Source organism: Festucalex cinctus, chromosome 20 (genome assembly GCF_051991245.1).
Source record: "Festucalex cinctus isolate MCC-2025b chromosome 20, RoL_Fcin_1.0, whole genome shotgun sequence".
NCBI classification, from domain to species: Eukaryota; Metazoa; Chordata; class Actinopteri; order Syngnathiformes; family Syngnathidae; genus Festucalex; species Festucalex cinctus.
The window spans coordinates 14,704,700-14,726,633 of NC_135430.1; the positions used below are offsets into that span (position 1 = coordinate 14,704,700).

The following is a 21,934-nucleotide window of genomic DNA, read 5'->3' on the forward strand; positions in this document are numbered from 1 at the left end:
AATTGTGATGAAGATATGTACAGTATGTCCGTAATGTACAATATAAAACTGTTACATAATCATTGTTAGAGATATGACCGCAAAATAGCTTTTGTGGGTGGGTGGAGATATCCATCCATTTTCTTAACCGCTTTTCCTCACTTGGGTCTCGGGGGTGCTGGAGCCTTTCCCAGCTGGCTTTGGGTACACCCTGAACTGGTTGCCAGCCAATCCAGGTGGGTGGAGATATATAATATAAAATATTCAAAAACAAATAATATAGGTTTTGAATAACTCACTCTCAAGGTTGACTATGTACTTCCTGCCAGCAGGAAAAGCGCTGTAAATTTTCAAATATATCACAACATAAAGCAGTATTTTTTTTATACACCATACCGATCCATCATCATATATCAATAGCACGATCATATAAAAATAGATTTAAAAAATTTCCAAACACATTTAAAAAAAATCTCGAGAGCACCAATAAAAATGTGCCACACAAGCAAAATAATATAAATGCCACTATAATGATATATCATTTATATACATCTTTTATTTAATTATACATTTGATAGTGTTTTTTGTTTAATAAAAATACCATTTTAGAGAAAGCTATTAAAAACTCAGAGAAATAATGAAAATGTTATAATATATACAAAACAACACAATCTAAGCAAACCATTCATGCTTTCATACATTTACAGTTGATAATCATTTCCCACAAAAGCTGACCAAATTTGTGGGCGGGTGTGTTCACACAGCTTCTCCTCGTGTAAGTGTCAAGTGTTTTGTTTACGTCGTCATAGCAACAACCTCTAACCCCCGCCAGTATGGCGAAGGCAAGAAACGTATCAGCAACCGACTGTGACAACAGGCTTTGATTAGCGCCGATTCACAAGGCAGAGTGCGCTCTTTGTCGGGGCACGTTGCCCCTTATTGATGTGCGCAAGTGGGAGTCACTCAAATCACGGCGAACACCCGAAACGCCTTCCCGCCGGGAGGATTCTGAAGACTGGTTGGGGAAGAAAAAAAAGAGACAAAGAGAAGAGTCAATGTGGCGACACCAATAGATAGGAAGTAAATAGATCGACTCCAACTGTCTTGAGATCAGATACGATTTGTAGCTAGAATCGGAAAAGGCTCAAATCCAACCTCATTTGTTTTGTTCCATGACGCATAACCGGAATACTGTCATTTCAAACATTCAGTTTTAGAGTGGAATTGCTATTTTACTATTATTTATTTATTTATTACAGTTCATATGCAGGGGAGGGGTCAGGGCGGCACTGCCTCCCTAGCAAACCCTGACCGTACGGCTAATAATAATAATAATAACAACAACTACAACTACAACTACTACAACAACTACAGCTACTACAACTACTACAACTACAACAGCTACAACTACATCTACTACTACAACTACAACAACTATAACTACAACAACTACTACAACCACTACAACTACAACTACTACAGCAACTACAACTACAACTACAACTACAACAACTACAACTACAACAACTACAACTGCTACAACTACAACTGCTACAACTGCTACAACTACAACTATAACCACTACAATAATGATGGTACTAATAATAAAAATCATGATGATGGTGATGATGACAAATCTTGATGACAATAATGATAGTAGTAGTAATAATAATAATAATAATAATAATAATAATAGTTTTCTCTCCGACACAAATTTTTACGAAACCTAAAAGTCTCTTTAACTTACACTTTCTGTTTAGATACTCTATAGGAAATTGTGTTTACTGGCAAGCATGAATTCAAAGTCTTCATCATTCAGGTCAAGCTCAAAGAAAAAATCTATTACCCTCTCCTAAAAGTCAATGTGCTCCATCATTTAAAATCTGGTCAGTAGGCCAAATTGACCTGGAAGTTATTAAAAGAATGAAACATTTTCTTTACATTTTCTTGCAAAAGATTTTCAAGAATTATTATTTTTTTGTTCTATCCATGTCCCTTTAGGGACTTGTGCTCAACAGAGGAGCATCATGATATGAGTAGACTTCAGCAGCAGATGTCTGAATTTTGCCATTTCTCTCCTTTGATAAACTTTCAGTGCTTCTCAGAACATTCACTTCAGTTTTTTCTCTACTGTAATTGCCAAGAAATGAATTATTCTAAGCAAGAGGCATACTTATCGCTCTCCCATAGGAACAACATGAAGTTATGAGCCGCCTGTATCTCGAAAAGATTAAATTAACGAACGGGAGAAGCGGGGAAAGAAAGTGCTCACTTTACCTGAGAGCCATTAGTTTCTGCTCCATATGCAAATGACTCCTTTCACTCTCCAAGCAACCCTTTTTAATTAATTTCAAGGCTCTACATTGACTGCTTTGATTGCGCTACCATCTTTATAGGTGTTAAGATCTCACCATATGTGCTAAAACGTCCCGTGGCATGAATTAAAGATGGACACATTTTGTCAAGGCCATCATTAAATACCTTTCTGAGACGACGCCATTTTGACTGGAGGCAATGTAGAGTTTCCGCTTGTCCGCCGGCATCACGTCGACGTAACCGCCCGCATTGTTCCCGATGACCCCGGCGTGAACCGCCGCTCGACAGATACTGGATTTCTACAGGAACAAGCAACACACATGATTTGGTTCTGGTATACTCCAGTGTGCATGAACCACGCACAAAATACTTACGTCAGAGTATATTCTGGTGCCGATGACTCTGGATATGTGCGAGTTCTCTTCTAAACAGTTTCTGGGGCAGTACAGCCTATCAAGGGAACACATAAAACCTGTGAGATGCTTATTATTCACAAGAAGGGGCCGGTATGGCAGGTTTTACCTTGGGCAGTGCTTGACGGGCCTTTGGTAAGGACACAGTTGTGCGACTGTGGTCTCACAGGTGATCGCTTTAACTGCAACACAGGACAGCAAAAATTGAGCAATTACAATAGACTAAAGCATAACTTACTTGTAAGCTAGTAGCATACCTGTTACTCTGGATACGGTGAACGAATTAGCACTCTGGTATTTCCTGTTCAGACAGAGAAATGTGACATTACAATCTTGCACTTATACGGAAGAATGGAACTGCCAATGTGGCGTAAACATTTTCGACTGGCAAATGCTAATATGAAACTGTACAGCCGATTTTCAAAATGTTTTGGTAAAGAACATTTTGACTGCTACATCTTCTTGAGAAATTGTGAAGCAGAATGTGGTTCATTATCCAATAGGGATGTAACAATATCCAAACATCACGATGCGATATTATCACGATATGAAGGTCATGATACGATAATTATCACAATATTGTGGGCAGGTTGACGATGTTAAAAAAAGGTCACAATATTGTGTAAAAAAACAAAAAACAAAAAAAAAAAAAAAAAGAGCTCATACTAAAAAAAAAAAAACCCCGCAATATTTTTCTTTTGGACATTATAGCAATAAAAAATATTATAAAAATATGAAAATATAATATATAAAAAATATTGAGGCACTTACTTGCTAATGCAAGCACACGTTGAGTTCGTCCACCATTAACGTTTTGAAACATAGAAGGGTCAAAACATGACTATTAAAAATTAAACTGCACTAAAAATAAAAATAAAAAATAGCCACCAGAGGGTGCTAGAACTGCACAAATAGAAGTCAACCTGATTTTATTTTTTTATTTTTTTTAAAGATGTGCTGCTTTTAATATCATGATATCACGATATTGTCGTTATCGTTACATCCCTATTATCCAAGATTAGTTTTGGACGCCTTGTTCCAAGTAAATTTCAATTATTTATAATAACACAATATTTGAATGTTTCTCACAAGATAGCTCAGATTGCTAATGAAAAGAGTCCAGTCCTTTCGGCACATGGTAAAATGGCTCTAATGCTAGTGGAAAAATTATTATATTTTGACAGTATGAGTAACTGTTAAATGAACGAAACTGTCTAAGGCTTAAGAAGGTTAAAAAAAAAAAACAAACACAGTATATTACCATCCATCATCATATATGAACCAGGAAGTAGCTAACATAGCTAATAGCTACCTCTTAGCTATATGGTCGCTAGCTGTCCATACCTGCTTTTGCCAATGAAAAAACTTCATTTTGAGAAGACATATTGAGTAGACACTTTATGGAAATATAAGTGCTATTTTTTTTCCCCCAACACGTCTCACCCCAGTGACTGGACTCCATTCTTGTTAGACTTAATGAAAAAGTCCTTTCTTCCCTGTCTCGTCACATCCATCCATCCTCCATCATTATCGATGACACCAGCGTGTAGACCGGCGCGGCACACGCTTGATTGCTGCAGAAATAAAATGACATCAACAAGACGTGAATGTTAGCTGGCAGTTTTATGATAACTGTACAAGGAAGTGATAACTCCCGCTGTGTGTTGCTCACCATTTCGTAGTAAACTGTCCCAACTACTTTGCCAGTACCATCTAAGGATCCTGCAGGGCATTCATACCTGTGGATATGAAAAACAACCAAAACAAACGTAACTTTTTCCTACCTCTGCTTGAAAAGATTGTTTTACTTGGTGCCATTACAGTTTTATCCTTACCTATTACACGTCGTTCCTTTACACTGATCTCGAAGCTTGGTGTCACAGGACACGAGCTGAGCTGCAAGACAGGTGCAAAGAAAGGAGTTTTGATTGCGCTTACATGAACCAACATGAAACATTCAGCTGACTTGAAGCGGATGAAAAAAAAAAAAAGCGACCAGTTGTTCCTTTTGAACAAATAAACAAAAACATTTTGGGGGAAATCAACTTCCACATGATTTTTGATATGTGTCATATTTGATACATCCGGTCATAATGCTTTAAATTTGTATATTTATCGCTGTCAAAAATATAATAATAAAGACACATATCAAACATATGTTCTATGTATAATCTATATCTATATCTATATATATATATATATATATATATATATATATATATATATATATATATATATATATATATATATATATATATATATATAGATAGATATATATATATAGGTATATATATATATATATATATAGATAGATATATATATATAGGTATATATATATATATATATATATATATATATATATATATATATATGTATATATATATATATATATATATATATATATATATATAAAATTAGGGATGTTCGAGACCACAAGTACTCAATTCTTGAGTAAACACCTACACCGATACCAAGTACTAAAACTACTAGTATTTTTGATCCAATTAAAAAAACAATGGCAGATATTTAAAAAAAAAAAAAAACTATTTATCCCAGTATGGCATTTTCCCTTAAAATTCCATGAAATTGATGGAAATTTTCGATTATATTAATTTTTTATTTCTAGTTGCTGCTTATAAAACGACCAATAGATGAAGAGGGCTGATAGGGCTGGGTTTAAAAAATTGATTAATTGATACTGAATTGATTTTTTTTTCCTTCTCATCATGATTCATAAAATCATAACTCGATTATTTCTCTTTTTTTTATTATTATGTCTGTCAGGATGAGTCAGGAAGTTGACGGATAAAGGCTGCAGAACATCAAGGCTGTTTAGGATTAATTACAAGAACAACATTTGAGCTCAAAGCCCAATTTGTGCTTGTAAGTCATTATTGCTCGCTCAGCACTAAATGTTTTGATTTTGACCCAATTTCGTAACGATACTTGACCGCCACTATGAGCACCTCCCAAGGCTTTTTTTTTTTTTTTTTTTTTTTGGATGAAACGGGCCCCAGAATAAACAGTCAAATGGCAGCTTACACATCTGCTGTGTGTTGACCACTTCATTCTTTGGCAGGTCAACTGTGGGGGGCTTGGTAGCAGGAGCAGGAGAACTGAGAATGTCAGGCTTTGAAACCCGAGGCCGGATCTTCTGCGGGGTACGGGGGGCCTCCGGCTCGATAAAGTTGTTTTCCTCTGGTTCCTCCGGAGGAAGGCGGTCACTGTGGCCTTTGAATAAAACATCACAAAACATCGCATCAATACAGCAAACATTTTGTCAGTATTCTCCTTCGGATTGACAGAGATTGAGACGCGCTTACACAAACCTTTATAACAGAGGTTATCCTTGCAGCCGCCTCCGTAACTGGGAGGGCATGCGGAACAAGGGGCCCCGTGTTTGTAAGGTGCATGGCCCCACCAGTTTCCCCTGTTTAAGACACACAACAGACAAAAAAAAAACAATTTTTACCTTGACGCTCTCAGGCTATGGAAGACCAAAACTTCCAAAATTAAAAATAAATAAATGACTAAATAAAAAAATAACTAAAAGTGAAAATAAAAACTCATATAAAATTATAATAAAAAAATTAAATACAATAAATAAATATAAATGGAAATAAAAACAAATATATATATATATATATATATATATTTATATATATATATATAAATTTTAAATAAAAAAAATAATAAATGAATACATGTCGAAATAAATCCAAAAATATTTGCAACGGCGGAGCCCAACCCAAGACACGCTTATAGATCCCGCCCCCATTTGAATAACATTTTGACCTGACAGAGCATCTGCAGCATGAAATAAATGTGAAAGCAGAGCATTTTTATTTGATTGATATTTAATTCTATTTATATATTTATTTTTTTTATTTATTTTAACTTTTATTTATTTATTTTTTGAATCTCTCTTTTTTATTTTTGTTTATTTTTACGTTTATTAAGGCTACATATAATTATATATTTTGTTGTTTTTATTTTCATTTATATTTAATTCTTGTATTTCATTTTTTAATTATATTTATATTTTTACTTTTAGTCATTTATTTATTTTAACATTTATTTTTATTTTTTGAATCTCGTTTTTTATTTTTGTGCTTATTTTTACGCTTATTTAGGGCTATATATAATTATATATTTTGTTTTCATTTCCATTTATATTTAGTTTTTGTATTTCATTTTTTAATTATATTTATATTTTTACTTGTAGTCATTTATTTATTTTAATATTTATTTTTAATTTTGGCAGTTTTGGTCCTCCCATATATGCCACCATTTTGTTCTTGTTTTAGACTTACTTTGGTGAATAGTTGCACACAAGGTACACAGCCTTGGCCCAAATCTGACCCCACACATTCATGTTGTAGCACAAGTTGACTGCGCAGCCAATTCGACTGCTGGTGGCCCACACCAGCTGCAAAACACACAGCATTAAACAAAAAAAATAGATATATGTCTTTAATAAAAATAATAAAGGCTCCAATATCCTGCAAATGTGGTTTGGGTCCAGCTGCACCTGGGTGTAATGCGTGCAAACTGGGCCAGAACATCGGAATGGGCAGTAGGGGTTGCACTCCTGGGGATAAGGAAAAGAGTAGTATTTCACTTCATCATACCAGGCTTGGACATGGAAGGTGGGGGGGCGATACCTGCAGGGAATGAGAGGAGGTATTTAATATTCTACCACAACATGAAATATCATATTCAGCGGCACTGTATTGCTTTCTATTCAAGCGTCTTTATAGTTAATGCAGAGGAAGGTAAACTCCATTTCCTTATAGTGCTTGTGTCTGGAGGCATGTAGTAGGCATGGGAGGTGACAGACAACATGGGACTAGCAATTTGAAATTATCTTTGATATTTTTACAGGTTGAAATTGGTGGTGAATGGAGGCCACCATGTTTTGCGCAAATGAAAAATTATGTTTGAAGTGATGGGATTGGAATTAGTGGAAGACAAATGGTTACAGAAAAAAAAAAAAAAAAAACTATTACTCTGATAATTTTGGGGAAAGCAATAACTGCATACAAGTTAAGGCTGCTTGATTATGGAAAAAATGATAGTCACAATTATTTCAGCAATAATTGAAATCAAAATTTATTTTTTTTGGTACAAAGCAAGAAAATGTTTAAGCATTTAAACATATTAAGACCAATTAAAAAAATAGAAACACTATAATTATCTAAGTTCCTTTTGGACCAAACATAATAAATAATAATAATATATATTTGTAATAATATATATTAATTTATTTATGTTGGCAAAAACTTGAAGTTGGAGTGCAGCATGTGCACCGTGTAGTTGGACGATTTTTTTTTTCTAGTACAAAACAAAAAAATATTAAGACAAATAAAATTGAGTCACTATAATTATGAAAGTTCATTTTGGATGAAATAAAATGTATTAAATTATATTTTAAAATTTAAAAAGGTTCAAAGACATAAATTTAAATAACTCAATTAGTATTAAGAATCTTTTATTTTTTATGATTATGGTAATTTTTTAATATAAACATACAAACTAACATACAAACATTTTTGTTTTGTTTATTTTATTTGAACTGAGTCAAATGACATTTTTAGCATAGCATAGCGGGCCACTGAAAAATGGACGGCGGGTCACAAATGGCCCCCGGGCCGTAGTTTGGACACCACTGATTTAACGAGATACAGGTGGTTTACAAAAGGGACAATCAGGTTGAGCGCCGAATATTTGAGCTATGGCTGTCATGGACTTACAGTAAGTGTGCATACACAACATGTACACAACATTAATAGATGGAGGTTAATGCTGCAGCTTTTTGGGGGAAATTGATGATTGTTGGCAAAAAAAAAGAAAAAAAAAGACAGCTAGTTTGTGTGTAGTGTGCGCTGCCCGTTCCAACTCCACAAAACAGTTAATTCGCTGTCGTGGGAGTTGAGTGTTTAGCTGCCAACGAGCGCACACAGACAACACTCCTGCAGAAGCCATGACAGTTTTTTGCTTCTCCACCCTTGAGGAAAGAAAACACACATTGCCAGCAACATCTTCCCTATCCAATTAAAACTTGGCTCTCCCGCCGATTTCGGGATTAAAAACGATCAAATGCAGTCATTTGATTCGAACATACTTCATTTGATGATGTGTTCCTTTATTTACTAAGTTATTGGAGTTGATTGTATATTGATGAGTTTTGATGTTTACCTCCCCCAGTGAGCTCCCAGATTCTGTCCGATCTGTGGCAGTAAGCCTGCAGGACCGTGCTCCCACAGGCACGTCTCGGCCCACTCCTCGGCCGTGCGCTCCAGCTCGGTGTCCCATTCCTGCACAAGGTAGGAAATATTACAGTATATACAGTTATTTGTTTTATGGTAAACGAGGGGTGACAAATAACCAGTTTGAAGCAAGCACACTTGGTGTTATGATTGTGTTTTGGGTTGGGTCATTGTGTTGTTATGATGTTGATATTGTCAGTTGCTATGTCCATTGTGATATTTGTAGTTGTTATGCAGCGCTATGTTCCTCTAATTGTCACTCTTAGGTACGGAAGCATGTTGCAGAAAAAAAATCTCCTGTTTTTCTGACTATTTTTTGGGGGAGCTTTGTTTTTTTTAGGTTTTTTTTTGTTGTTTTTCTGTATTTTTTTCTGTTTTACTGAATTTTTTTTTCTGTCATAAAAAAATATTCAGAAAAACAGGGGATAAATTATTAAGAAAAAAAAAGCAGGAGGAAAAATTATTCAGAAAAACAGGGAGAAAAAAAAAATATATATATATATATATATATATATATATATATATATATATATATATATATATATATATATATATATATATATATATATATAAGAAACAGAAAACAAATTATTCCAAAATACAGAAAAAAAATTATTCCAAAAAACAGAGCACCAACTTATAGAAAAAAATATTCAGTAAAACTGAAAAAATATTATTTTAAAAAAACATTTTAAAAAAAATTACTCAAAAACAAATATTCAGTCAAACAGAAAAAAAAATATTTAAAAAAAAAAAACACTGGGAAAAAAAACTCTCAAAAAACAAAACAAAACAAAAATAGTCAGAACAACGGGAGTCCCTCATCTCTCGCCTAAAATTTGCTGGGTTAGGCTCCAGTTTGCCTGCGACCTTAATGTGAACAAGCAGTACATAAAATGGAAGGATGGATAGGATTATACTGCAGGGATTTTATTAACACATTCACTGCCAGCCCAGCAAAAAATGTATCATTTGACGTATTTTTCCGTCAATGGCAGTGAATGAGTTAAACATCCCAAAAAAGTTTTTGTCATCTACTATGAAACTATTAATGCTTCACAGTTGGACGTATTCATCACTACTCAGCTGACTTGTCTTTTCTCCTAATATGCAGTTACATTCTATAAAAAATACATTTAAGTAATACCTACCATATGTTTGTGGTAAAGATTCGACTCTGAAAATTGAAAAATCATCTCTGCGGTGACTCATATTCCAATTTGAGGCTTTTTTTGGGGGGAATGCTAAAAGTGTCCTCCTTCCACGCTGACCTATATTCGACCATAGAAAATGTTCCACTCACGCCAGATGTACAACATTTTCTCTGAAGGACACCATATTCTACATTTTAATGGCACACCTTCACTCTCACCTTCAATCTCTTCACCGGTTGGAAGAGTCAATTAGTTTTTATGTAGATGTGTATGTGTCTGCGTGCGCATGTGTATGTGCAAGAGAGTTCAAATTAGGTTTCACATTTCACACAAGGAAGTAAAATGCTGAAATCGAATCCAAAGACTGAAATATTCTGCTCCGATGCAAACATTAATTACAAATGTCTTTACATGTGACATTAAAGAGACTTTTTTTTTTTTTTTTTTTTTTTTAAGGCTCCACCCTGAATTCTGTCATGTAGTTCAATAAATACATTTTATAGTTGAAACGCTGATGCATTGCTCTGCAGTATCTATGACAGTTATGAAGCTCATTTGTTGAGCAGAAACTTTATCTATGTTCCCAAATGACCTCCGTCGCGAATCGGCGCCCGTGTGCGATGTCACTTTGTGCTAATGGCACAATATTGAAAATGCTAGCTCGTGATTCAGCGTACAATCAAGCTTGCAGAGCAAATCACAGAATCATCTGTAGAGGTAATGAGATTTAGATTAGAAATTTAACAATTTTGGGAGTTACCTCCTTTACTTGTTTTTGGATCTGGAGGTAGCCATATTGAAAAAGATCTTAAATGTAGTTTTAATTTACTGAAGGTATTTATTTTTGTTCATTGGAATAGGGGTGGGTATTGATTCAGAATTCCAAAATTGATTTGATTCAATTCAGAAGGGCCAGATTCGATTCGATTTACAATTCACATTGATTTTTGATTCAGTTAACTCTTTGACCGCCAAAAACGGTTAATAACGATTAGTAAAATCACAATGTATGCCGCCATAAGCGTTAAATGATGTCAACTACTTTTCTTTTTTTTTTCTTCTTTTTTTTTTTTTTTAAATCAATGGGCAGTGCAATGTCTAAGTGCACCGCTGCCTGGTCAATGGGTTGTGGAATCAAAAACACTCACTAACTATGGCCAGCAGATGGCAGCATTCGATTTTCAATGGGCTGCCGGTGAATGACATTACAATGAAACATGACAAAATCTGAGGAAATGTTTTCAAGGATGATGTAAATGATCATAGCCTTTGTCATATTAACGTTTTTTTTTTGTTTTTTTTCTGTGGCAGTAAAAGAGTTAAGGATTTCATGCAGTACCAATTATAGTTTTACGCAGACGACCTTCCCAGAAGTACCAATACTGCAAAAATAGTACAAACGTCTTTCTGTCAATTGGTGCATTAGTAATAGCGATGTCCCGATTAGGGCAATATCGTGATATTGTGATATTAAAACTGCCACAATATCGTCGTCGTCATGTTCACAATATTTAAAAGGAACACATCTTTTGGGGGTCTTTTTTTTTGCTTTTTTTTTATATTTAAAAAAAATAATAATTGTACCAAAAAGAAAGGCAAATGTCAGAGTCACAAGGGCTGTCCCCAACCTAGGATTTTTGGATCACTAAAGATTGTGAACTCTCGGTTATCCAGAGGAATATTTTGTTCCTTCTGTGTTGTATAATGACAGAATGGGAACGAAGCCACAGGGATAAGAGAGAGGGAGATGACGACGTAGAGAGTGAGCGGGAAAAGCGGGAGGGGGAAATGTGGCGATTTCAATTGATGTTATCTTAAAGTCTCGGAGGTGATCGCCACAGAGGGTCAGTCGGGTTCTGGTTTAATACCAAAACGGACGATAACACAGCTGGCAGACTGACGGATGGATGCGTGTGTGTGTATGTGTGAGAGGGACGTTTGGATTTGCATCAGCATGCACAAGTGTGCTGGTAGGGTGGAGGCACATGAAGTCTTCCAGTAGAGTGGCGCTGTGAGCTTTCCTGAGAGGTGACAGCACTCCAACAACACAGGCCAAAAAAGGAAGTCAGGAAACAAGCAGAGCCACTTTCAATTAGACAACCACAATGCGCACTGCTGGACGTTCGGAGTGAATTGATTTACTTTGCATTTCCATTTCGCTCCAGACCAGCCACAACCCATGCAAAATACTTTAAATACATGGCAAAAAAAACAGGCTTGGAATATGTGAATTACTTCTTATTTAACTGTACTTCTGGTATTTTCATTTAAATTCAGATTCTTTATGTTGGCAGTATTTTGGCTTTTTCAAGAAACTCTATAGAGATTTTTTTTTTTTTAATTACTTTGGGTGTGCTTGGCTTGGGGGATTAATTTACCCGGCATTATAAATGAGGCAAACATGGTGGAGCGGTAAAGACATACGTACTGGCAAGAGCGAGAGTAAATTTTCAAAATAAAATAATTTTTTAATGCTTTTGTAAATAGCTCAGAACTAAATGTTCCATAACGACCTTGTACTGATTTGTGAAAACACAAAGTATAGTTCAGTTCTGTTTTCCGTCTTCCGAACAATATGGCGGTAACTGTGTCATCTTCGGAATTACAATGTGACAGTTCGTACCACTGCTAAAGTATCTGTGGGCAAGAAATTGATTCCAAAGTACTTTAAGTATTCTTTAATGCCATTTTTCTTCCCATCCAATTACATGGGGGTCCTCAATTTACAATGTTTGTCGTACAACGGAAAATTGTACGCAAGTCAGAACCCTTCGTAGTGTAAAATCTCAACGCTAACGTCATACTAAAGTCACAATTATAGTAACAATTTGTATAAAAACACTTCTAGGCCAATAATATATACAACTAAAAATATATATATATTAGTAAGTGTAGGGTGTCTCGTTTTGGCATAGGGGGAGGTGGGGGGCAGCATTTTTACATGCCAGATGCATACTGTATGCCTACGTCAACCTCTGAAAATATATTCTTAATAAATGATCTCACCAATAATTTGTACTTTATGAATGAATGATGTCGCTGTCGTCCTCTCTGCTCTGTACAGCTTAACTCTTTATCTGCCGTTGACGTTAAGTGACGTTAACGGAAATCCCAACAAGTATTGCCATTAACGTTAATTGACGTCAACTATTTTTTATTTTTTTTTTTCCCCTCAAATGGCAGCGCAATATCTTGGGCAGCTCTGGTTTCACGAGTGAGCAGAAAAAAAAAGAAGAAAAAAAAGCGTTTATTGCCATGTCCGCAAATGCACCAATGACTGTCCAAAAGTAGAACCAGAATTGGTTGACCAAGTTTTAGAAATAGAATGTCTGAGTGCCTGCTTAAGTGTACTGTACCTAGTTACCTAGTGGCTAAGTTTGTTTATTACATTTTTATCCACTGTTCCACCAAAATGACGGCTGGGAGTAATCTGATTTTTGATCTGTGCTGTTATAAACACACGATGTGAACATGTTCACAAATAAAATGGTGCAATAATATGCATATAATTATATTTCATTCCTGAGATTTACTGACAAAACACCACAAGACGTAGTTTGATTTTCCGTTTCTTCCCAGAATCTATTGTGTTTTTGTTTTTTAACTTTTCCCTCACCTCACTTGATTATTCAACCTTTCTCATCTGCCTTTCAAATCTTTGAAACCCTCTCACCTTTCAATTTTTCCAAATCTGTGTATATCATCTTTAGAGCTGTTTCTGTTTACCTATTCTTTGCCAACCTCACGTCCTTTTGTTGCTCGCCTCCCCGTAATTCACCCCTGGGTGCCCCTGAATGTTGAGAAGGGAAAAAAAACGAGCAAAGAAAAGAAGGGGAAAAAAAAAACAGCCAACTGTAACGGGAGACAGTAGAAAAGAGCCACGCACTGCTGGCTGCTGGCTCAGCATTTCTCCACAAGAGTGTGCTTCACCAAGAAGCCTGCCAAGCTCCAACTCGTTCACACACACACACTGGGTCCTCAAATCCAAACTCTCAATTATACAATTACATAGTCCAGCAATTGCCCCCAGCAGGAACTGTTTATTTTCCTTCACCGTGGAATAATACTGCCTTTTGTTCCGTAGCACTTTAAGTGAGACATAAAAAAAAAAAGTCATTACTTCCTGGACGCTGTATTGATTTTTAACGGGCCCCCGGTCCCGCTGGTGGCCATTGACGGCGGCGGTCAGGCGGCAGCTACACATGTAGCGTGTTTGCAAGCGTTCCAGATGGCCGAGCGTGGAGCACTTGACTTTGGAGGAGGCGTGCGGTTTGTGTGTGTGTGTTCGGTAGGGGTGAGACAGCTGGTAAAACAAGCCGGGGGTGCCGTGCTCTTGATGCTAATTGCATGGTGGAAAAGTGATCTTGCAGGTTGTGTAGTACACGCGCACACATGAGGAGCATTAGCCTATATACCAGGGGTGTCCAAACTTTTTCATTTGAGGGCCACATACAGAAAATCAGAAGGATGCAAGGGCCACATAATGTTATGAAGAGAAATTGTGTTTAGTCCTAAAAATTGTACAAATAATTTATTTGTGCTTTTGCATATTTAGTTATATATATATTTTAGTTATATATTTAGTTTAGTATAAGTTTTTTTTTTTTTTAATTCAGTTTTAATTCTTTTTCAGGGTGGTTCTGGAAGTTTTTTTTATTAGTTTTAGTTCTTTAATAAATGCTTAGTTTTAGTTTAGTTTCAGTATTAGTTTTTTTTTTTTTTTTCGTGTGTATTACTCGTGCGCAACATTTAAAAAACACCATGGGCGCAACGTCATTATTCTAGTTGATATCAAAATAAATCTACTAAAAGTCACATTTAATATCATCCCCAAAAGCTCATGCATGAAATTAATTACCAAAGACTAAAACGAAGGACATTTTTGATATTATTATAGTTTTATTTTAGTTTTGTAAACATAAAATGAAGTTTCAGTTAGTTTTTGTTTTTAAAAAAGCATCTTCGCTTTTGTTTTATTTCGTTAACGAAATTGTTTTTTTGAATTTTGTTTTTTTCATTAGTTAACTAAAATAACCTTTAATAGCTCCTGTGTTTTTGACACCTTCCCTTCTTACTTTGACCATCTCCAAACATTTTTGTTTTTATTTTATTTGAACTGAGTCAAATGCCATTTTTAGCACGTTGCGGACCACTAAAAAATGGACGGCAGGCCGCAAATGGCCCCCGGGCCGTAGTTTAGACACCGCTGGTCTAAATGAAGCCTCTCAACTTACATCCACTGTGTTAATTGGCAGCAAGATGCCACACTATATAAAATGAAGTACCATTTACCATTTACAAGAAGGAGGCAAGGCACTACTTGTGTCTAAATGAAGCCCCCTCCGTGCTCCTTGGCAAAAATGGCCACGAAAAAGGCATCAAAGCACTGCTTTGTGTCTAAATGAAACTCCTCAGCTCACTTCCACAGGGTTCCTTGTCACAAAATGCTAGGAAAAGGGGGCAAAGCACTACTTTTGTCTAAATGAAGCTCCTAAACTCACTTCCACAGTGTTTGTTGGCAGCAAGATATCGCTAGAAGGCAGCAAAGCACTACTTGTGTCTAAATGAAACTCCTCAGCTCACTTCCACAGGGTTCCTTGGCACAAAATGCTAGGAAAAGGGGGCAAAGCACTACTTTTGTCTCAATGAAGCTCCTAAACTCACTTCCACAGTGTTTGTTGGCAGCAAGATATCGCTAGAAGGCAGCAAAGCACTACTTGTGTCTAAATGAAACTCCTCAGCTCACTTCCACAGGTTCCTTGGCACAAAATGCTAGGAAAAGGGGGCAAAGCACTACTTTTGTCTCAATGAAGCTCCTAAACTCACTTCCACAGTGTTTGTTGGCAGCAAGATATCGCTAGAAGGCAGCAAAGCACTACTTGTGTCTAAATGAAACTCCTCAGCTCACTTCCACAGGGTTCCTTGTCACAAAATGCTAGGAAAAGGGGGCAAAGCACTACTTTTGTCTCAATGAAGCTCCTAAACTCACTTCCACAGTGTTTGTTGGCAGCAAGATATCGCTAGAAGGCAGCAAAGCACTACTTGTGTCTAAATGAAACTCCTCAGCTCACTTCCACAGGGTTCCTTGGCACAAAATGCTAGGAAAAGGGGGCAAAGCACTACTTTTGTCTAAATGAAGCTCCTAAACTCACTTCCACAGTGTTTGTTGGCAGCAAGATATCGCTAGTAGGCAGCAAAGCACTACTTGTGTCTAAATGAAACTCCTCAGCTCACTTCCACAGGGTTCCTTGGCACAAAATGCTAGGAAAAGGGGGCAAAGCACTACTTTTGTCTCAATGAAGCTCCTAAACTCACTTCCACAGTGTTTGTTGGCAGCAAGATATCGCTAGTAGGCAGCAAAGCACTACTTGTGTCTAAATGAAACTCCTCAGCTCACTTCCACAGGGTTCCTTGGCACAAAATGCTAGGAAAAGGGGGCAAAGCACTACTTTTGTCTCAATGAAGCTCCTAAACTCACTTCCACAGTGTTTGTTGGCAGCAAGATATCGCTAGAAGGCAGCAAAGCACTACTTGTGTCTAAATGAAGCTCCTCTACTCACTTTAAATGTGTTCCTTGGTAGAAAGATGCCACAAGATGGTGGCAAAACACTCCTATTTATATTTAACGTCTCTGCCCCATATAGTATCTGCTTGGCATGCTTGAAATCCCCACTGTAAGGTGTTAGCACCTTTTTGAGGAATTAGACATGCTAACAAACAACAAAAATGGAGGAGAAGGATAAATCCACTCACCATGTACTCCATGTTGGATGCTTGGGGGTACACCTGACCCCGGAGTTTGTTGTGCAGGTCCAGTATGAGCTGGGCGTCACTGTCAGTGATCGCCCTCCTCCCCCTTTGCTTGGCCTCCCACCAGTCGCCATCCTCATCCAGGTACTTGTCCAGAATCTGCTGCCAGCCGGTGGAGTTGGGATGCGTCGCCATGGAAACGGCCCTCTGGGTGAGCGACAGCAGCAGTTGTAGCAGCGGCGGCAGCAGGGACAGCCGGTTTGGTGACGCCAGTCTCATTTTTTTATGCACACCCCCCGCAGATGGATGTGGTGTTAGGATGGAGATACACTCCTCAGCATTGGATTATTTGACCTGGCAAGGAAACAAAAATAACAGTATGCTTTCTGAAATAACTATGTCATAAAGACATTTTGCCTTCACTGTGAGAAAAGTTGAGCCAGTGATAGTTTTTCAAGAATGTAATGAACCAATGACTGTTATTCATATAAACGTACCTTAAATGGATTCAATTGCAGTCCACTGAATGAAATCCTGGCAGTGTGCAACAAGCAGTTAGCGGCTGTATCTAGTTCTAAAATCCGCCTTGAAAAGTTTGAATGACGTGAAGAGCTCAGGTGGGAGTCAAGAGTGACACACGCGCCGAAGTTTGGTTGCCCCTTTTCTTCACTTTCTTGAGTCTTCGAGGTTTTTGCACCAAAGCCTCCTCAAGCATCGCTTAACATTTTATCCTCCGCTCAGCAGCTCTCCGGCATGCTGCTGCCTCTGGCCACGCCCCTCCAGCGCACTGCCAAGTGGCTGGAACAGTTTATTTTTTTATTTTTTTATTTTTATATCTGCCTTGAACTTCTTCGAATTGTTATGTATTCTAACAAATTATTCACACGTATTTGTAATAGAATTTTTTATTTTTTTTTTGTCAAATTTGTATTAATATAAGAAGTTCATTGATTTAGACGACTTATTTGTATGTAGTGAATGGTGTCAACAATTCTCAACATCCGGGCATTTGTGATATTTCCGCAATGCAACGTCCCCAGAAAATCACGCCTAAAAGTTGTTGTGCGGTTGGATGTTATATTAGTCAAATGGCATTTCATCGAATGGATATATCTTGTTTTGTGCTAACTACATTGAAGCCTTTGGTTTAGCCATTAATTCATAGTTTGACCGTTTCAGATTCACATGAACATTGCTTGGCGTCCTACATGGCTGACTTTGTTGAGAAATATGTTAATCTAAAACAGAGCTGTGCCCCCCTCGATGGGGCAAGGCGGTGAGAGTGGCTCCTTTTCTCCTAAATGTTCACAGGTGACCTTTCTCGGGGGGGATTAAAAAACAAACCAACACTCTGTTAATTCCGAAGGCCCAACTCAACTTGTCGTCAGTGTTTCCCCCCTTCTCGAACACACAAGGGCGAATTCCAGTAACATAATGATGGAAACAGGCACGTTCACTGGGCTTCAGCATGCTAACTTTCCATTATACAAAACACTCAGGCTATTCCATTAGCCCATCTATGGTGTTTCAGATTATATGTTTGATTTTTGCGGATTGGAAAATCTATATATAATTATTTGAGCTGTTCAACTTTGAATGTCCCACTGTCTTTCCTGTCAGTCATAAATTGGAATTTGACTAATTCCAGAACATTGCATTCCACCTTTTAGAGGTTCCACTGTCATGCACCATTAGCTCAAATTAAGAAGTCTTCTTTATCTCATGCATGCAGCCATTGTTTGTTTGGCTCCTCCATCCACTCCCTCCTCCACTGAACCCCATGAACCCTGCAGAAAGCATCGTCCGTGCCAGACACAACAACTTCAACAACACTTTTGTTGGCCCGCCTTATCTGCTCGTGCTCTGTAAATAATGCTTTGGGTTGGGCTGAGGTCAGAACTCTTTGGAACAGCATCGGGGTGAGCGTGAGAGGAAAAGGACATCAAGGCCATCGAGCAGATGAGACAGTGTCAGCAGGGGTGGCCAGCTCACACACAGCAGCATGGCTTAGTTGACTCTACCCCCTTGTGGTGAAAAGTTGTAATTGCATTCCATGTCGGGCACACTATGGAAAGTCACTCGAGGTTTATTTGTTGTTCAGTACACACTTTGTTCTCACTAAAAAAGACAATACATCCCCACTAGTAAAACGACTAGTTCATAAGTATTAAAAGATAATTACGATGAATGGTACCGAAGAGTCTTTGTGGAAAATGTTACACTAGCAATATTGTACCAGTAGAGAGCGCTGTTAGCTGCACAGTATGTCCAACTGCTGCGAATTCAAACAAACGCAAACCATTTTTTTATTTTTTATTTTTTGTACATAGACCTCAGGCCACCACTAAATGTCACTATTATTTAAATCATCTGGTTGTGGGAATCAAATGTACTGTACAAAAGTAGAAGACCGTGGTTGTTTCAGTATTTACAGTATTAGTTTGTGAAATTATTTTATAGAATGTTTAAATGTTTTGTAATGTCTCTCTCATGAATCTGTTTAAAATACACTTTATTCTGCAATTTAATTTAGCTTCTTTTTTTTTGTCCCCATGTTACTTAATTGTAATCCTTTTCTTTGTATTCCGATATAGTGAATATAGTTTTGAATTTATGGAGGACCAAAACTGCCAAATTCAAAATAAATAAATGACTAAATAAATAAATGACTAAAAGTGAAAATAAAAATGGATATAGAAAAATATAATCCAAAAATATTATCCAAAAAAATATATAAAATGAAATAAAAAAGAGCAAAAAATAAATAAAATACACAAATACATTTGTATTTAATTTTTTAATGATATATTTTTTTATATTCATTTTTATTTTAACTTTTAGTCATTTATTTATTTATTTATTTATTTATTTAGTCATTTTATATATTTTGGATTTTGGCAGTTTTAGATCAGTCTGCTATCTTATTTAAATAGTTGGACAAAATATTTGATTTAATAAGTGGATTGGCTTCATTTTTTTTCAAGAGTATACAAAATTATCTGATAAATTGTATTATCAGCGTTTTCATGACCCAGTCTTGTAAAAATGTGTGATATGAATGCGGGTCTGTTTTGAATAATGCTTCAATGCATCATGTGAAGTCTGCACCATTTTGAAGCATCAAAGCTTTAATTTAAAAAAAACAACAACAACAAAATGGTGGAGGGAGGCCTGTCTGATTAAGGCCTTGCTTTCCCAGCTCTGACAATGATGATGTTGGCTCACGTCTCGACTGATGTCCCTGCTGGGCCCCATACTGTAAAGAGGCTGGCAGGGCCTCGTCCAAGACAAAGAGTACGAAGGGTAAACCGCAAATGTCCGCCACCTTTTGGTTCAGTTCGTGTTCCTCCCTCACATATTTGCTGTTTTTGTGCTCAGGACAAAGCCCTTTGTAATGGAACGGTAGCCCTTTGCTGCCATCTTGTGGCATCTAAGCATAACAACAAGTCTAATCTAAGACTTGTGTCCTGTCCTCTATCATAAGTTTTTATTAGTAACTTTTTAAATCTATAAATGGTGTGAATTTAGACTATACAAGTCCTGATTCCATCTCATGACCTTCCTCATAAAATGGAGTATCTGCTACAGTATTCCAAATATTCTTTATGTATTTATTTTGGAACTATGTGATGAGCTTATTTTGCCAAGGGAAAGCAAGTAGACAAGAGGCTGCAACAGTTCCAACTGTTCCAAAAGTTTTAGTTTATAAATGCTCACTTGTGTGTGTGTGTATCACTCGAATACGCTTTGCTGAATGTTAGGGCCGTATGTCCTAAACCAGTGGTGTCCAAACTACGGCCCGGCGGCCATTTGCGGCCCGCCATCCATTTTTTAGTGGCCCGCGACATATGCTAAAAATGGCATTTGACTCAGTTCAAATAAAACAAAAACAAAAATGTTTGGAGATGGTCAAAGTAAGAAGATATCTGTGTTGAAAAACACAGCCGCTATTAAAGGTTATTTTAGTTAATTAAAACTACCGAAATAACTAAAACTAAAATTTAAAAAACAATTTAAAATAAAATAAAAACGAAAATGCTTTTTAACTCATTTACTCCCAAAAACGTATAAATACGTTCTATTTTAAATATTACAATGCTCCCAAAGATGTATTTATATGTTTTGGCTTTGATGCAGCCTCTGAACTGAAGAGAATGCTTGAAGCAATGGTAGTTATAACAAAAACGGCCAGCAGATGGCAGCAGAGTATAAGAGATCAAAAAACACTTTCTTTTTTTTTTCTCCCCGTAGTTTTAAACAGATTTGTAAATAATGATGAAACTTAACCATATTTTAATGCTAATTGATGCAAAATAGAAAAAGATAGAAGTATACTTTTTTTTTTTCCTGATGAAAGAAGAGGCTCTAATCTTTCTTTTGGTAGATTCCATGTTTTTATAGCAATGGGACACAATATTCTATGGGCCTCGCAAAATCCAGTAAAATAGCGAAAATGTCCTGGGAGTGAATGAGTTAAGAAACGAAAACTGAAATTACATTTTATGTTTACAAAACTTACTAAAACTATAATCATAGCAAAAATGTACTTCGTTTTAGTCCTTGTAAAAAATAAATAAATAAATAAATAAAATTAATGTGAATTGCCTAGTACCTGGCGATTCGATCCGTATCAAGATTAATAGGTCATGATTCGATTCGATACCGATTAATCCCGATATGTATTTACAAGTCGATTGTTGCGATTTTTTTTTTAATAGATAGTTTTTTTAGTATACGCCGCAGGCTGTTGAAAAATGAATTGCGGGCCGTAAATGGCCTCTGGGCCATAGTTTGAACACCACTGGACAACTTGAACTGATGTTAGTGGAAACTTTAGAGGTAAAATAAGCAAAAACAGAAAATGAAGAAGCTTGAGAAGTGTAAAATCAAATTTAAACAAACAGATCAGAACAGCGACCAATTTGAGAAAACCAGCAATCACTGTAACATGAATGTTATTGCTCATTATCATGCAAATTGGGTGGCCTCTCGATTGAGCTCTTACAGCGGCAAGCTCGCCCATCGAATCTTGATTGTGCAGACGGAAAAAGCC

General features: G+C 36.6%; 2 protein-coding genes across 5 annotated transcripts in view; one reads left to right on the plus strand and one right to left on the minus strand.

Annotated features, from left to right (window-relative positions):
- Nucleotides 1-21,934, plus strand: part of LOC144009777 (uncharacterized) — a 105,743-nt gene that overhangs the window by 54,533 nt on the left and 29,276 nt on the right. The window contains exons 4-5 of one of the 3 annotated variants that reach the window (XM_077509652.1): nt 8,916-9,034; nt 18,614-18,745. The gene's annotated coding sequence lies outside the window, so the exon portion shown is untranslated. Of the gene's footprint in view, nt 1-8,915; nt 9,035-13,314; nt 13,410-18,613; nt 18,746-21,934 lie in introns of those variants that run through there. The other 2 variants (XM_077509653.1, XM_077509651.1) reach the window with 2 other exon arrangements.
- Nucleotides 518-17,599, minus strand: LOC144009771 (cysteine-rich secretory protein LCCL domain-containing 1-like). Of its 2 annotated transcripts, none has more exons than XM_077509646.1 (15): nt 17,379-17,599; nt 16,885-17,235; nt 8,907-9,025; nt 7,240-7,372; nt 7,076-7,137; nt 6,038-6,138; nt 5,751-5,939; nt 4,544-4,604; nt 4,381-4,447; nt 4,152-4,282; nt 2,966-3,009; nt 2,818-2,890; nt 2,670-2,745; nt 2,461-2,594; nt 518-994 (listed from the first exon to the last, which is right to left on the minus strand). In XM_077509646.1, exons 2-15 carry the CDS (start codon nt 17,158-17,160, stop codon nt 943-945), a joined length of 1,518 nt encoding a protein of 505 aa, XP_077365772.1. In that variant the 5' UTR covers nt 17,161-17,235; nt 17,379-17,599; the 3' UTR covers nt 518-942. The 2 variants fall into 2 exon arrangements, with proteins under 2 accessions (XP_077365772.1, XP_077365771.1); XM_077509645.1 differs by having other exon boundaries at nt 7,022-7,137.

Coding starts and splice junctions, on each gene's coding strand:
- LOC144009771 (XM_077509645.1), bottom strand. CDS start 17,160: ATGAGACTGGCGTCACCAAACCGGCTGTCCCTGCTGCCGCCGCTGCTA. Junction 7,373..8,906: donor CTGGGAGCTCACTGGGGGAG/GTAAACATCAAA, acceptor CATTCCCTGCAG/GTATCGCCCCCCCACCTTCC. Junction 3,010..4,151: donor AATGGAGTCCAGTCACTGGG/GTGAGACGTGTT, acceptor CTGTCTGAACAG/GAAATACCAGAGTGCTAATT.